Here is a 16,658-nt window from a genome sequence, read left to right as displayed (position 1 = left end):
GATGTCCCCCCTAACCCCCCCCCCCCGGTGTCGCCCCTCAGGACCTGGTGAAGAGCCACCTGATGTACGCCGTGCGCGAGGAGGTGGAGGTGCTGAAGGAGCAGATCAAGGAGCTGATCGAGAAGAACTCGCAGCTGGAGCAGGAGAACACGCTGCTGAAGACGCTGGCCAGCCCCGAGCAGCTCGCCCAGTTCCAGGCGCAGCTGCAGACGGGGTCCCCGCCGTCCTCCTCGCAGTCCCAAGGGACGACGACGCAGCAGCAGCAGCCCGCCCAGCCGGCCTCACAGGGATCGGGGCCTTCAGCGTAGCCACCCGTGGCGTCGCCGTCGTGACCGCCGGCCCTTGGACTGCCCGGAGCGAGGAGGACTGTAGCGGGAATCCGCCCGACATCCATTTCGGCGCGCGTCGCAGCCCGGACTGAGGACTCGGTGCCCTGCACGCATCACTACGAGAGGCTTCCCGCCCGCCCACCGCCATGTTACGCGCTCATCTCTCCCTCTCTTCCCTCCCTTCCCCCTTTGGCTTGAAGGAGTCTTTGTTCTTAGGTTGGTTTAATAAAATAAACTTCTTCCAGAGAATTAGCACAAGTACACTGGGGACTGGAGCAGCTTCTGCAGATGGCTGAAGAACGAAGCTGCACGCCTGAATATTTTTGTTTTTGTTTTTTTTTTGGTTTGTTTTTAAATCTTCCACTCATCCAGTGATGCTACAGATACAAGTGCTTTTCAAGCTTGGAACGTGTGAAGAAATAGACTGGAGTTTAAAAAACGAAAGGCGATGGCTCGATCCCCAGAGAGCACCGGGGTTCCAAAGTGAGGACTGGTGCATAGGATCTGAGAGGAAGAGGGAGAAAGGTGAACTCAGTGTTTAACACTTAATTGTCACCTGAAACCTTAATTGCAAATACTTGCACCGTTTTCTGCAGCAGTGGACAGGTGCATAAAGCTGTATTATATATAGAAGGCAGGTAGGTGACACACAGTTGGGTCATAGGATAATTACAATGAAGGTTATTTGCCTACTGTACATTTGTGTATTTAGTGTAATTACTTTGTAAAATAGAAAAACTGTAACTATTTAGGTTGTACAGATTGAAGTTTAGTTGTTTCATTGGCTGATCTGAAAAAGTTTGGAAAGTCTTTTTTTTTTTTTTTTTAATGCTACATAAATAAGAATGCACCTACGCAACTGTTCAGAATTTGGCAGGTTTATGCTGTTTGTGTAACTTCTGAAGTTCCCTGGCTGCTGATTATCTTGAAGTAAATCTTTGTTCATTGTAGTTTGGTTTAAGACAGGAAAAACCACTCCAAAAATTATTATCAAACCCTGCTAGCAAAGAATTTAAAAAAAAAGAAAAAAAAAATTGGATTTCCCAGTATGGATTTTTGCATATGATCTGTATAGTAGTATGCATATGTTTTTGTGCATGTTCTCTAAACAGTTGTAACACGTCAATGTATTTAACTGTTGCACTTGTCAACTTTCAATAAAGCATACAATGTTGATAAATCACTGTTTGCATATTGTAATCATGTCAGCTGCGGTCACTTCAGCATGTTGCAACTGGGCTCTGCGTGAGCGGAGAGATGAGGAAGTGGTGTGGAAGTGCCAGGAGCACCACCGGGTGCTTTTTGTACCTTGAAGAGAAGGAGCACAGACCCAGCAGCGAGCCGCAGCAAGATGCTCTCTGAAGCTTTTGGTGCTTAGACCGGGCTGAAATGTTGGATGGCCACGAATACCTCGCTTTCACACCCACAGCTCTTACCTCGATTGTTTTTCTGCAAGTTGAAATTGTGCAAACTTGGTGTTAATTGTGCCTTGTGGGATTGTGGAGGAGAATTTCCAAGTTCTTCATGGAGATAAAAAGCACTTTCAGCTTGGAAAAAATGCTTATTTCCTCTTCAGTAATCATGATTAAAATAGAAGTGAACCAAAACCTACAAAGCTACTGGCGGAAGGCTCGTAGGTAACAGCAAGACCACAGCCTGCAACTGGGGTAGCAAAGGGCTTTGCAGCTTTACAGTGGATCCTGGGCATTTGCTGAAGTACGAAATTATTAGTCCTTTACAGACTGGTAGGACAGTACTTTGCCATGGAAAGCACCGTCCTAAAAGCAGAGTGCAGGAATTTGGCTGGAAATGTGAAGGGTAATTACAAAGTTGTTACGGAGTCTTTTGCAGGGTAGTGTGTAGTGAATACTGGTGAGTGAATATCAGGAGCTACAGTTCCTGGGGAGCAACATTACTATGGATAAATGTGTAGCAGAGGAAACAAGAAGGCTGTGGGCTCAGTGGCAAGGAGAGACTTTCTGTGTTTGAGAACTAAATCTTGCTTTTGGGCTCAGATCACGCAGCGGTTCAGGCTCTGCTGGGCTGTGTTAGGGCACAGGGAGCTGCGTCAGATACCCTTGCTGGGATTAGTATATCAAAGCAAGTGCCTATGTCCCTGTGGGAATGTGAACTGTAATTTGTAGTTTGCATTCTCGAGGTTTCAGTATATAATTTAAAAGTATCCTTAATGAGGAAACAACTGAGAGAAAAGCTAGATGCTTTTTTTTTTTTTTTTTAATGGATTAAGCTAAAATTAGAAATTGATGATAGCCTTTGTGGCAGAACAGCACTTGAATTATCTGGGCCTGACAAAAGGAATGCTAATTTTGGTGCTTTGTAAGTGGCTTAATTGTCTCCAGTTGCCTTTATATTCTGAATGTCTCTTTAGCACTTCCAGGCCATAATGTTGAGTGTCTAAAAAGCCAATGTTAACATGCAGATAAGCTTTTTCACCCACTTCGCTCACCCGAATTTGCCGAGCATTGTTTTATGTTTAAAAACGAGATTGACCTCTGGATTGATTTCTTCTTCTTTGTTTAGAGAACAGCCCGAGCATGTCCTAAATCCACGATTGTTTTCCAAACTGTTCTTTAAGGCAGTGTCTGGGAGTTTGAAGGCTTTGGGTTAGGTAATACGTCGATAATTTTAGCACGCTGCGCTTCAGCGTTGGCAAATCTTGTCATCTATTCCTTGGTGAAGCGCTGTTTTAATCGCTTTAAAACCATGGAGCCAGCTTTTGGAGCTGTTTATGAAACTGCTAAAGTTAGGCAGAGAAACTTGGTTGCCGAGGTTATTTTAGCAACCCCTCTGTCAAAACTGAAGGCTCCCTCTGTGAAACAGCCCAAAATTGACCAAAATTTCACTTGAGCCCAAAACAAAGGGAGGGCTTCTCAGCCTGTTGTGCTGTAATGCTTGTGGAATGAATTGTTTTGATTTTTGCTTTTGTTCTATAACAAATCATTTTTCAGAGCACTTTAAATCAAATGGCTCCAATAGCCAAGAGTACCCTTTTTCTTTTCCCACTAGATAATTGTTTTTTTTTTTTTTTTTTTTTTTTTAATACATTTATTTTTTGGTAAGAATTCTGAAATGCTCGGGCTTTCATCCACAGCAAGAATCAAATTAAATGTAATCTGTCAGGCTTCCTAATCTCTGCCTATCTGCCGCTCAGTAGCTCTTCAGGCTATATTCAAACTGTTTGTCATTTACCTTCTTGACATTTAGCCGCACGCTTGCTTTATTTTTAACAGCAACATGATGAACTGAGGTAAGCGAATTATCGCCGAGCACAACTTGCTATTTTTCCCTAATTGCTTTAAAAAAAAAAAAAAAAAAGAGATTGGCAAATAATTCTAAGGCAAGTGCAGGTTGTCCAAAATGAGGGCTTTGTAAATAGCTGGGGAAGAGAAATAGGCTTCCATTATGTGTCTGAAAACCATCCCAAGAGCATCCAGACGACACCTCCCAGCATCAGCGCAGTAAGTGCGGGGTCTCAGAGATGCCTCTCCCCAATCCTTATGGAATAAATCAGTGCCTGGAAGGCGGCTTCTCCTCTTTCAGCTGGAGAAGGAGCCCAGCGAGGCTGTTTGGGAATCGCCACCCTTGAATTCTGTAGCTCCACGGTGCGTATATTGAGTTTAAGACAAAATATATATATATCTTTATTCTTTGTGGGGTAGAATAGCAGTACTCGAGCTCGCTTGGCTTAACGGAGCCTCGTGAGTAGTAGCAGTTGGCATCTGAGATGTTGAAATATTTCTTGCTTTTCTCTTTGGGATGACGCGTTTTAACTTTCTGGAGAGGTTTCTGCTGGGGTGGACCTGAAACAAATCGCAAGGCCGAGGCTGGGGGCTGGCAGTTGGCCCAACTCTGTCCCCGCTGGACAGTGTAACTTCAGATGTGCGAAACTGAGCCCTGGCTGGCTGCTGGAGGGAGCTCCTGGGAAGCCTGGAACAAGCTCAGGAGTTGGCGATGTGTGTTTGAGGCTACTCTGCGAAACGCTTGCCTCTTTTCCTGCGATGAGTAAGCAGGGCTCTTCCTCCTGCATTTACTTTGTGCTGAGCTGGGCCAACAAGCAACATGTTTGAAAATCCCGTGGCAAGGAGTTTCCAGCAGACACTGGCAGCTGCCCTCCTGAATCAGGGTCCAATTTCCAACAGGAGCAAGGCCAAGCTCAACAATGAAGTTAAAAGCCAACCCGTGAATAAACTGACTTCCTTACATTGTAAATACATCGGAAAAGGGCAACAGTTCAAAAGGGAAAACCAGCAAACCTCCAAGGACTTTCCTTGAAACTCAGCCCCAGGTTGTTGTTGTTGTTGTTCATCGAGGTGCCCCCGGGAGAGTTGTGCAAGGCCAAGAGGCAAGAGAAAGTTGAAGCAGGACGCGGCCGAGAGGCCCCCAGGACCTAATGTGGCTTCGGTTTGTGCACAGCCAGCTGTGGAAGGGGAGTGCAGTCCTCTGACACCGTGTTCCTGAGCTGAGCCAGGTTTTTAGGTCAGCTCGAAGTTCAGCTTTGATTCTTCAGCTGCGTTGGGTGGGGGTGGTTTTTCAGCGATGTGTATGTGGTAATGTGCATTGGATGTGGTTCAAGTCGTCATGAGGGGGGAAAAAAAACAACAACCCATAACGCTTCAGTTTAGTTTTCTAGTTTGGGTGGGCTGGGAGCTCTTCTGAACTTCTCCCTCTTCGGAGCTCTGAAGGCACCAGAAGATCTCAAGAGGCTGAGATCTAGCGTGTGCGACCTCAGGGCCAAGCCACCTGATTCTTGGAAGCGACAAAAGGATGGAGCAGAGAAATTGCCAGCCTCTAAAAACAAAATAAAGAGCAACAAACGTATCTGGCCTTCGGAACAGAAAGCGGATCTGTTGTTCATCAAGGAGTATGGGAAGGGACGGGGGTGAGTTTGTTTGTGGAGCCTTTCGGTGACGGTCAGCTGCTTTCCAGCCCTCCGTGTGTTCTGTATCTCTAGGAGCTGGAAGCTGGGGGTTTGTGCTGAGCTGTCAAATCTCAAAAATCAAAAGAAAAAAAAAAAAGTCATAATAAAAATAAAATCGTGTTTAAAGTATCTGCCTGCTTTATGCTCCCCGTGGAGCCTGCAGTAAGTGGTCGTTCCTCCTTCCATCAGTTTTATTACTGGGAACAACAAGCCTGTTCTGCCTCTCCGCTGCCGCTTTAATCAAAGCTTTGCTCCCAGATAGCCATCAGAAAAGCCATCTGCAATTCAATTAGATATGAGCTTAAACTCGTGAGTGAGCTCCATGAAACTGGCCACAGCCTGCGGGGGCTCTGCTCCCTGCCTCGTCCATGGCCTTGTCCCCTTGTCCTCCTCATCCGTGGCCTTGTCCCTGCTCCTGGGGCACTGACCTCATGGTGGTGGCCTACAGAGGCTTGCAGCAAGCTCCTGTGTCTCACAGGGGGCTGTTTGGAGTCGTGCCCTGGAGATAAATGTGTCCCCCGAGCTGTGTCAGGCCGGTCCCCAGGCCCACGTCACGGCCTTGTTGACAAAGGCCCTAAAAGAGGCTGAGGAGAGCTTTCATGGCCTCCTTCAGAGTGTTTCTAAGGGCTGTTTCTAAGGCTCGCAAGTGAAAGCAGTCAGGAGGGAGGTTTGTGTGGGCTCCTTTTTAGAAAAGGTGCTGCTGACAAAAACCTCGAACCAGAAGAGAAGCGAAAAGCAGAGGTGGGCAGCGGGAACGCGCGTGGCTCGCAGCTCGCTGCAGGCTTTGCTGCCCCGGGGGGTGGCTTGCTTTGGTATTTCTTTGGTCGGCGGGGAAGGAGGTTGAACACTTGCCTGGGAGAAAAAAGAAACAGGGATCAGGGCAATACAAAAGTGCTGAGATGAGGAGAGAAATGTAGATACTGATAGGTGGTGTAGGAAAACGTCCACTAGCCCTTCTCCCCATCTCCATAGGCTTCAAATCCAGTTAGGAACGGTGGTGAATCAGGTTCAGTCATGTTCTTAATGAACACCAGCTCCCTTTTTTATGGGTTTGTGTGAAGGATTGCGCCAGGACAGCCTCTTCTCAGGAGGCAATGACTCCTATTTACTCCTTAAGTGCCATAAATGAAGGCAGTCCGGATTTCCGAGGAAAAGCAGTAGCTGTATTGCCAGGGCACGTAGGGAACAGAGGCAACTCCACCCTAGGATGGGTTACACACAAGTCAGGGCTGGGCCTGCTCAGGTAGATCAAGGATGCTGGAAGACTGTGGGAGTGACCATGTTCTGATGTGACCTGTTGGATGCCAATACCCTCGTTGGAAAAGCCATGGGTGAGAGGTGTGTTTACTGCAGCTCTGGACTTCTACAGGCTGTTGGTGGCCTTGGTGGTCTGAGGGAGTTTTTGGGTAGCCCAGGGAAAGTGGCTTTGTCCATGTTTTTGGCTGGCCTTGGTGCTGCTCTAGTCCATCCTCTTGCTTGAGGTGCTATGCCCGGTCTTGGAGGTGGTGGGAACAGCACTGGTGCTTCCATGATGGAGGTGAAAATTAGCAGGGTGCTAAATGAAGTTGTCTGCAGGATGGTTGCATCCTTCTCTTTTTCTCAAAATAAATTTAAGGCAAGCATCTGAATTAACTGGGGAGATAGAGCAATGCAAAACAAACAAACACAAAAAACCCAAACCACAAACCAAAATAAACGAAGAACACCCTGCAGAAGGAGAGGGCAGTTCTGTAGATAGTGATTTTGGGTGGCTTTGGTCATGAAAATCTTACCCCAGTCCAGTTTGGGGGGAAGAGAGAGTTCACTCCTTAATGTAGTGTGCATTGTCTGTCCCTTGCTCCCCATCCTTGACACTCTGGGTAGACTCTTGTGGCTAACGTGGTGTCCTCCACAGATCTCCTCTCCCCTGCTTCACCGCTGTCTCCAGCTCATTCCATTACATAAAAGAAGTGATCTCCCTCTTCCTGATCTGGAGAGGGCTTTGGGCATTGGCATCCCTTATTAGCATTGATTTTATTTGCTTTTGTGGGCAAGTCATTAGAGGAGAGATCATTAAATGGGTCACTTTCATTTCTGTGCACAGTTCTACATTCTCTCTCTCTGATGAGAGTGCAATCCTGGCAGGGCTGGGAGGCAGAGCCAGCCAAGGCAAGGCTCAAATGAAAGCTGCCCACCCTTCGGAGATGTTGCATGGGACCCTCACAGACATCAATTTCTGTTTTCTGCCTAAAAGGAGTGAATAGGAAAATAACCCTTACTTTTGGTCTGACCCTTCACAAAATGCAGTTTTATATATATCAGCTTTGATCTCTGTTAGGACAGCCAGGACGCACCTTCGGTGTTGCTAATTTTTGATGACCTTATCATAATGCCAGATGCATTTGGTGTTCCCATTAAAGTCTCAGCTCCTGAAATCGTGATGCCTCCAAGAGGCTTTTACCTTCTATTAACAATGAGTCAGCTTCCAGCCTTTGGTTTCTGAGGAAAAGAGCCGAAAATATCAATGAGCTGCAAAGCACGGAGCCAGAAAAGCGAAAAGAAATAAAAGAAAAAATCCCAAATTATTTCTTAAGATTAAATGACACATCAAGGCCTGATTTACGTAGTTTCTGGATGCTTTGAGAGCACTGAAACTGTGTTGGAACAAAGTTTCTGCCCCCGTGCTCTGACAGTAGCACAAGCTGCCAGTGCTGTTGTGTCCCCTGATCCTGCGGAGAGTTAATTAAGATTAAACAGAAATACAGGACTGGCCTTCCCTCTTCACAAAATGGGGCCGAAGGTTTTTTTTTCTTGATGTGCGACAGTTTTGCGATGTTTAAGGTTATGTCAGGTCCTTAATCTTCACCATGCTTTACCAATTTCTCTATTAAGGAACATTTTTGTACCCACGGTGTTTTGTCCCGTGACTCATTATATGCAAATAATCGAGCTGAAACACGAATTGCTTTTGTAAACTCAGTAAATGAGTAAATGATCGCATTGCTCAGGATCATAAAAAGAAATTCAATCTCTTCCTTAAGGAAGGAATAAAGGTTGTAACTTTTTCCCCAGAAAATTGGAAAATAAAATTATCTGCTTGCTTTTAGCTGTGCAAACAGGTAGGGAGGAACAACTTCAACCTGGTGTGTCACAATTGTACCCAACCTCAGAAGGTTAGACTCTGCTTTTGTTTCTGAAGCAATGGCATCAGTTCATTCACCCCCAAAGGCTCTCTGGACTGCTTTTATTTTAGCATCTGCAGTGTGGGCATTGAACAGCATCAACTGCTCTATATCAGATGGCTTCGTTAGAGAGGGGGCTCTCTCAGGCCATGCTCAGGCTGGTGTCCCTCTGTGCCCAGCAGGATGGTGACCATACAATCCTTGGTGACTTCCTACTGTGCCACCAACGGCGAGGGTAGATCGGAGTGAGAGCCTGCTGACCACAGGTTTTTCTATATCTCAGGTTGAGTTTTGCAGCAAGGGGTCAAGAGAAAGCACCGATTTTTATTTTTTTTTTGTTCTTTGGAAACCCACTGGCTAAATCAAGGAGATGGAAAAACGGCAGCAGCCATTTCCAACAGCAATAACCGGCTCCAGGAACAATCCCATCCCCAGTCCCCTCCGTGTGCTGTGGCCTTTGCAGAACTCCACGGGAGCGTGTTGAATAAAACAAGAGCTATTAGTTGAAGAAATAGACCTTTTCCTCCCCCATAAAGCTGCTACCTGTCGTGAGCCTGCCGGGAGATATGGTTCCTCCTGAGTGTCCCAAAATGTGTGCTGAGGGAGGTTTCCAAGAGGACAATCCCTCGGGCAGCTGTATTCTACCATCAGCAGGATGATTAAGCAAAACAACCCAACCCTGTAATTACACGTAGGCATTTCTCATGTACCGTGGTAAGTCTGGCAACTGCTAGTAAAGGTCTGTACCCACATGGGACTGCTCCATCTGGAAAATGCCTGTGTAGGCAGCCTGCTTCTTCAAACCATGCAAATAGAGAGGAAGAATATGCTGCACATTGCTGCTCTGACAGATGCAGCCCAGCCGGGCTAAAACAAAGGGCTGTGCTGGAGCAGGTAAATAGGAAGCTTTTCCTCCACTGTTTGCTTAATGGGGGCAAGGCACTTCAAAGAGGAGCAGTGGGATAATAGCCCGGTCCTCGTGGAGATGCCTTTGGTTCCTGGAAAGGCTTGAACATCGTCTGGAAAGCTGTTCTGAGAATAGATGTGGCAAATGGCACATTCGGGACCCAGGCTATTGCTGCGTGGTGTACTTCGGCATGGTAACAGGAACGCTGTTAAATGCTGCTATTAAGGATCACGGCTACCTAGCCAGCTGGGGGGTTTATGAAGCCTGTAAGATGCCTGGACGGGGCTGGATTCAGGTGATCCCTGCTGTGTCTCAGAGCAGACACTGTTGGCCACTTTGGGAGAGTGCAGGGCAGAGACCTGCTGGCCTCCTGGTGCTGTATTTTGCCTGTATTATTTCTGCCATGGCTATAACGCCTTGACCATGCCTGATCCTCCCTGGTTTTGGAAGCCGGGCAGGGTTAGGAGCTCCTAGATGGGAGCTGAGGAACATGGGGTGGCCTTGGTGCTACTGAAGGCTAAATTGTACTTCTCCAAATGGCACATGAACTCTGCTCATAGAGTGGCCTGGGTTGGAAGGGACCTTACAGCCCATCCAGTTCCACGCCCCCTACCATGGGCAGGGACACCTCCCACCAGCCCAGGTTGCCCAAAGCCCCATCCAGCCTGGCCTTGAGCACCTCCAGGGATGGGGCAGCCACAGCTTCTCTGGGCAGCCTGTGCCAGGGCCTCACCACCCTCACGGTGAAGAATTTCTCCCTTATATACAATCTAAATCTATCCTCTTTCATTTAAAACCATTGCCCCTCGCCCTGTCATTACAAGTCCTGGTAACAGGTCTTTCTCCATCTTCCTCACAAGCCCATGTTTATATATTGGAAGGCCTCTATAAGGTCTCCCAGGAGACCCCAACTCCCTCAGCCTCTCTCCACAGGAGAGGAGCTCCAGCCCCTCCATCATCTTCACGGCCTTCCTCTGGACCTGCTCTAGCAGCTCCATGTCTTGTTCTGACCTGATCCACTCTCTCTGTACCAGAGCAAGGCCTGTTGGTAGGCACTTCTGACGTGCTGTTCTCTTTAGGCCACAGCTTCAAAATATTTTCACTGGGGAAGAGACGGGCTCTTCGGGACTTGTGGCTCTCTCTTCCCAGCCATTTCCCTCTCTTGGTGAAGAGGGAAGCCCTTGGGCACATTGGGCTCTGTGATCTCCTGGGTCATCCTGCACACAGGGGTTTGGGGAAAGGGCAGGAGCTAATTAATAACCCCGTGGGGTATTTATGCATCACAGGCAGTAGGAAGTGCTCTGAGTTTTGCCTGGAGAGGGAGAGGAAGGGGAAGAGGAGCTGAAGACAAGCAGTAACAACAACCAACCTGTGGAAAGCAGGTCCTCTTTTCAGAGGGGACAAAATGCTGAATTCTCAGCTCTCCAAAATAAGTGAGCTGTGCCTAGTGCACTTCTGAACGCAGTCTTTGGGGAAGAAAAGCGTGGAAGTGGTGAGTTCGGGGGGGCCCCAGGGAATGAGACATCCGACATGAATTCATTTGGGTTGGTTTGCAACACCCAACCCACACGTCTAGCCTCCCGGTCTGGAGTTCTGACTTTTTCCCCTCAATAATGATTTATTGTGTATTAAAATACTGCCATTGAGTCGAAACGGCGAAGTGTACAATACTGTGGCTTTTGTTTCCACACGGCCTGCTTAAAGAGGGAGAAAATGAGCTCGGGCTCAAGGTTTCTTGAGCAGCCTGTGCCGTGCGGGTGCTGAGAGTCATTCTGGGGATGGGAACTTCCCATTAGAGGAGAAAAGGAGACCTGGATGTGAAGTGTCTATTCCTTGCCACCTCTTTTAGGGTGAGAAAGCTCGCAGGTTTGAAGATGGGTGCTGCGCAGAGGGCCAGAAGAGATGCACAAGGCTACGGGAGAGCCCTTTTCCTTGTCAGCATGCAAATTAAGACAGAAACGACAACGTGCATGTCTCTTTTCTCAGCATGCAGCTTCAGTGCTTGTGTTACCGCGAAGCTGTGGGCTCTCTGCGGAGGGAGCGCGTCGTGGCATCAAAGGAGAACATGTGTACGAGGGCTGGTGGGAAGCGCCGTGTTTGGGGAACTCTGAGGGAATAATCCTGGAGCAATTAATTTATTTAGCCGTGACAAAAAAGCCAGCAGGTGATCCTTTTGTTCTCTGGCAGGGACAATAATCTTGCGTGTGTAAAAAGGCTTTCAGGAAAAAGCTTTTTAAGTCGGCTCCGTCAGAATTTTTTCAATGCAGCGTTCTTGACAGAAGAAACCGATTTGTTGAAAAGGATTACGACAAAATGGTCAAAATGCTAACAAGAAGTCACAGTCACGTAGAGGGAAAATATAAAAGGCATGCTTTCAATTCATAAATTTTTCATTAAAAAAAAAAAAAGGAATTTCATGATGATATTTTAAATGTTATCTATTATTTAGGGATTTTTTTTTTTTTTAAAACATCACTGCTGACATGTCATGAAATCATCACAGTGCATAATAACATCTTATCGTTTCTAGCTCAGAGTGTTGCCTGTTTGTTGTAGGGAAACAGTTTGGCACCCGATCAAAGAGTCTCCTGCCCGTCTTGTAAAAAAAAATAAAAAAATAATGTCAAACTTCCACTACAACACAGACAGGAGACACTTTGATCTGGAACAGAAAACATGTTAGTGTTTACCAAGTGGCAGATGGTTTTAATAGTTTTAAAATGAAACAGGATAAAAAAACAAACCGGCACAATATTCTTATGTAATGTACAGTACTAATGAAACGCCACAGAAGGAATATAAGGCAGGTAAAAAGTGAGGTGAAGGTAGGAAAGAGCATTTCTGGAGGGCGCTTTTCTCTGGGTTGATGCCCAGTGAGCAGGTCCTCACACAGGGCATCTGGAAGGGGATTCGGGAGAACTTAATGGTAGGCATTGGGAAATGCTGCTCCTCACCTTTGAAACGGGTCAGGGTGTTTTTCTGAAGGTGTGCCGTGGATGGGATCTCCATGGGCTGCTCCTGGAGCAGGGCTGGGAGCCACTTGTTTTTTTTTTGTTTTTTTTTTTTTTTTTAGGAAGAGATTGGAGGTCCAACAAGGGTGACTCTTGCAGCTGGCTTGTTTAACATTAAAAAAAAAAGAAAAAAAGGTCATCTAAATGAGCAAGAATGTATTTTTGGTGAATACATTTCCTGGGCAAAAAGGAAAACCAAAAGAGCTGCCAGGCCAGCCAACTGCTGTGGTTGAAGTCGATGCAAGAGGGAAAATGAACTTTCCTGTTGCAGCTGGGCAGGCTGGTAAGAGCCCCATCCCATCCCTCTTTGATAAATTTTCCCACCTTACTTTAATTATGAATGTGTAACCCTCTCTGCTGATAGAGCAGTTGAGTTGCTGCCAATCCCAGGTCAGGCTGGGACGGTCCCCAAGAGGAGGAGATGGCATTTATGCCCTCAAAACCAAGGGTGCCAAAGCCCACGGTGGCTCCCTCAGGAGGGGTCGATGCCACAGGGGGTTGATGCTGTCCCTCGGGGCCTGATCCTGCCATCCTGCTGCATGCCAGGATGCTGGGAGCCTGCCCACCTCGTCGATCTGCTGGACGGAGCCCTCACAGCCTGCAGGGTGCCCTGAAATCTCTTCATTGTGGGACTCCTCACATGTGGCTTTGCCAGGGAGCAAGGAGGGGGTCACAGAAAGTGAGCCCGTGGCTCACAGAGGGTTACCCCAGGAGGAAGCGCTGGGAGGAGGAAAGGCAGATTTCAAGCCCAGCATCAGCCAAAAAGCTGAGGCTGGAGGAAGCTGCGCTGGAAAGGAAGAAAATAGAGGGGATTTGAATAGCTCCGAGCCTGCTGAGAGGGATGAAGAGGGAGAAAAGCACCACAGGAACGAAACCGTTCCAGCTACTTTCCGCAGGCAGAGCAAGGAGAATTCATCACAGGAAACAAAAAAAAGTGTCTGTGAAGGAGGCAAGAAGAAGGACACATCCAGGGGTGCTCCCAGCTTCCAGCCAGGCGTCAGGCAAACCCGGGGCAAGCTGAGGGAGGAGCTGGTCTGGCTCCGGCAGTCCCCGTGTGTGCCGTGCCCTCCGTGAGCATCTGGGGGAAAGATGTTCCCCAGCCCGTGGCTCAGGACATGCTGTAAGAGCTGTCAATCCCTCCCTTTGTGTGATAGCTGGATTAGCAAATTAATAATAAATGAATTAAAAAAAGGAAGGAGGGAAGCCACTGGATTCCCCAAGCTGCCCCAGCTCATTGAGATGGGCTTCGGTGGCCCACCACAGCCCAGGCAGATGAGGACACCTTTAGGGTGGTGGCGTTGTGCTTCCACGGGCTGGCTTTCCCTCCCAGCCCTATGCAAGCCTTATTTTAACCCTGAGTGGGATGTATGGGCTTTAGCTGCAGATATTTATCAATTAGCTACAGCTGAGCCAGTCATCCTCCCGAAATCTCCTTGATGTCCAGCAGAGAGTAGACATCTCTGCCCAGATCTGGATTGCATGGACCCAAAAAAAGTGCCCGAGAGCTTAAGCAGGGATGCTGCACGCCAGGATGCCCCACAGAGAAAACCTGAGGGAAACAAGATGATTGTTTGCAAACATGCAGAGACAGTTTGCTAGCGAAATCTGTGGGGTTAATGAGGTTGTAGAGCAACACAGCTTGTGTTTTTGACCTTTGGTATTCGGGAAAGGCATACAGAAACTAGCTCAAACACACAGAAGGCTGACACGTGTAGCTTCTGGGGTCACAAAGGGCTCTCCATGGGAATAAGTGAGCGGGGGGGAGGATGGGAGAGGTAATGACAGGTGCTGACAGAAACGAAGGGAGGGAATTGCTCCAGATGAGGAGCAATGCCCTGAAACTGCAGGGGAAAAATCAATCAGGTTAGACTCGGGCTTAAAGCTTTTGGCAGGCCAGGTGGTTGTGAGAAGTCACCCACAGTAGTCAAGAAGTTTACGAGAACTAGGTGGTGACTTGTCCTGCAAAACACTGGGGTCAGCCAGTGTCATCTCAGGAGGCTTCACCATGACCTTCGTGCCCCTCATCCCCGCACGCAGCCCCAGGACGTGCTGGTGAAGGTGGCTGGGGTCCCGGGGTGGCTGCAGACCCCACAGCATGGCCATTTGTGAGGGCAAAGGCCCCAGGTGAAGCTGGCTGGGACTGCTTCGGAAAGGTTTTCCACAGGCAGGAAGCGTTTGTCTAAACACAGCCCCCCCGGCTGTTTTGCTCAAGAGCGAAGTCTGATTTTCTGAGAGCCAGAACTAAACAGAGGTAATTATCAGTGCAGTGTTTTCGAGATGGGCCTCGAGATAATGAAAGTAATTCTGTTTCCCATGTGAAATTCCCATGTAACTCGCCGACAGCTGAGTGCAAATGGCAAACACCACTCGGGGTTCAATACCACAAGTGTTTTTGTGCAGAAATCAATCCACTGGAGGCATCGTTCACAGCTGGAAAAACTGTCTCAGTTCCCTCCCAAAAACCTAGCTATGAGTTCTAGGAAACGAGGCTACCTATGTGTCTGTGTGCCAGTGATTTCTTTCTAAAAAGAGTCAAAAAAGACAAAAAAAAAAGAGAAGGCCAAGTACAGCTGTTGTTAAAAATGAGGACTAAGCACAGAACCCAGCTTTGTTGAGTCCATGCACCTCTGGGAGGTAGAAAGGGGACATCCTTACAAAAGGATTTATGCCAGCACACTTGTCCTGCTATAAAACCATGATGTTGGGATGTATCCAGCACCACCACAGGTCTGCATGGGAGACAAATGTCTTCAAAATGTGCTGCAAAATGTGATTTTGAAAGCCTGAGCTAGCTGGGAAGGTCTGTAGGTACCAACATGGTGCAGCCTGGAAAGCTGGCCAAGCTCACCCCAGTTAGAAGCATCTTCTCCCAAATGTGCCCGGAAGCGTGCAAACTAAAATCAAACCACAGGAGCAAATTTTTGTCACCTGCATCCATCCAAAGGTCTTGGACTTCTGTAGGGGCTCCAAGAGCTGTCTCAGATGGAGGCAGTGGCAGAGACCCTCCTGCAGCAGCCCAGGAGCAGAGGCCCACTGCAGTTAAAGCTTCCACATGGTTGAAGCTTGGGATGGAAAGGTACCAAAATTAGCTTTTTTGTTTTGTTTTGTTTTGTTTGTTTTCTGGAGCTTTTTGCTAAGCAACCAGCGCAGGTTTCGGGGGAGCTATGTTAGGCTGGTGGTTGCTCTCCCCTCCCTGCCCACCCCTCAGAAGCACGTACCTGGTCTGCGGGCAGCAAAACCAGCAGCTGGGTCCTGCCGGGGACTTCTCCTCCTGTGGCCTTGAAAATATGGGTGGGGAGAGGGCAAAAAGAACATTTAGGTTGTTAGCACTCTTCTGCCCTGCTAGCTCATTTAAAAACAGAGGCAGAAAGACAAGATAAGGAACTCTGTGGTTTCAACTTCTAACCTCAAGCAGCAAACACTCCTCAAAAACAGTTTACTATGCGGTCACGTTGCTTCAAAGAAAGGATAAGGAGCTCAACTGAAAAAAAAAAAAAGCAAAAAACCAACAATATAGTAATTGGAAAATAGTGTTTAGTCACAGAGGAGCTGTAAATACAATAGGGGATGCTCCGAGATCTGAAAGCTTCAATGGTTCAATAGAGTTTCTCTCCCAGGAGGTTTCTATTTTTTATTTTTATTTTTTTTTCCTCTTGCTGAGCTGCCTCACTCACTATTGATACAGGCACCTCCTGCCGACTCCTACTTCCAGCAAACAGCGAAATTGTTAAACCCTCCTCCCTCCCTCCGTCCCTCCCTCACATCCCATTAATTTTATTCTTTCTTCAGCCTGCGCCAGGAATATATTCATGTGGAATTCGCTAAGATGTTGCAACCTCTATTCAGTTCATTTCAAGTCCGCACCACGGAGCAGGGCAAGGCAGGGTGCTGAAGCTGGGGAGGAAGACAGAAAGGAGAAGTTTCAGAAATTTACGGCCATTTGGGACTGCTGAGTTTCATTTTCACGTGTACCACCAGCACGGTACTCACAGAGAAGGTTGAAGAACAAAAACAATAAGGAAGAATTACCTACTAATTCTTTCTGGTATTGTTAAGTATATATTTAAAGTTTGCAATGCTTTATTAAATATTAAGAATTAATATTAATTATGAATTAATATTAATTAAGGATTAATATAAATGATGAATTAATCTAATTAGTATAACAGTTAAAACTCCACAGAAATAAAAACAAAACACAAACGTTCTCTAAATGCAGATGTTGCCAGGACCGAGCTAGCGGCTTTCATAAACTGATACCCGTTGGACTTAAAGGCTATGTAAGAGGCTGCCTCCTTTCCCCCTGTGTCT

The 16,658-nt window shown here is 47.3% G+C and overlaps 1 protein-coding gene and 1 long non-coding RNA gene across 8 annotated transcripts in view; one reads left to right on the top strand and one right to left on the bottom strand.

Annotated features, from left to right (window-relative positions):
- The window catches only part of TSC22D1 (TSC22 domain family member 1), a 78,052-nt gene extending 76,543 nt beyond the window's left edge, over window positions 1-1,509 (top strand). For all 5 annotated transcript variants that reach the window (XM_027472117.3, XM_072032541.1, XM_038173224.2 and 2 more), the window contains one exon: window positions 42-1,509. In XM_027472117.3, coding sequence (XP_027327918.3) covers window positions 42-308 — 267 coding nt within the window. In that variant the 3' untranslated portion in view covers window positions 309-1,509. The remainder of the gene's footprint in view (window positions 1-41) is intronic.
- LOC119715568 (uncharacterized) lies at window positions 650-15,903 on the bottom strand. Of its 3 annotated transcripts, none has more exons than XR_011806413.1 (3): window positions 15,566-15,903; window positions 12,291-15,409; window positions 650-11,607 (listed from the first exon to the last, which is right to left on the bottom strand). It is a non-coding gene; the product is annotated as an uncharacterized lncRNA (long non-coding RNA). The 3 variants fall into 3 exon arrangements; XR_005262772.2 differs by having other exon boundaries at window positions 650-12,450; window positions 15,276-15,409; XR_005262770.2 differs by having other exon boundaries at window positions 650-15,409.
- Window positions 15,904-16,658: the final 755 nt, after the last annotated feature.

This window comes from Anas platyrhynchos, chromosome 1 (genome assembly GCF_047663525.1).
Source record: "Anas platyrhynchos isolate ZD024472 breed Pekin duck chromosome 1, IASCAAS_PekinDuck_T2T, whole genome shotgun sequence".
Classification (NCBI taxonomy): Eukaryota; Metazoa; Chordata; class Aves; order Anseriformes; family Anatidae; genus Anas; species Anas platyrhynchos.
Note: the sequence above shows the minus strand (reverse complement) of the source record. Positions and strands in the feature narration are given on the sequence as shown.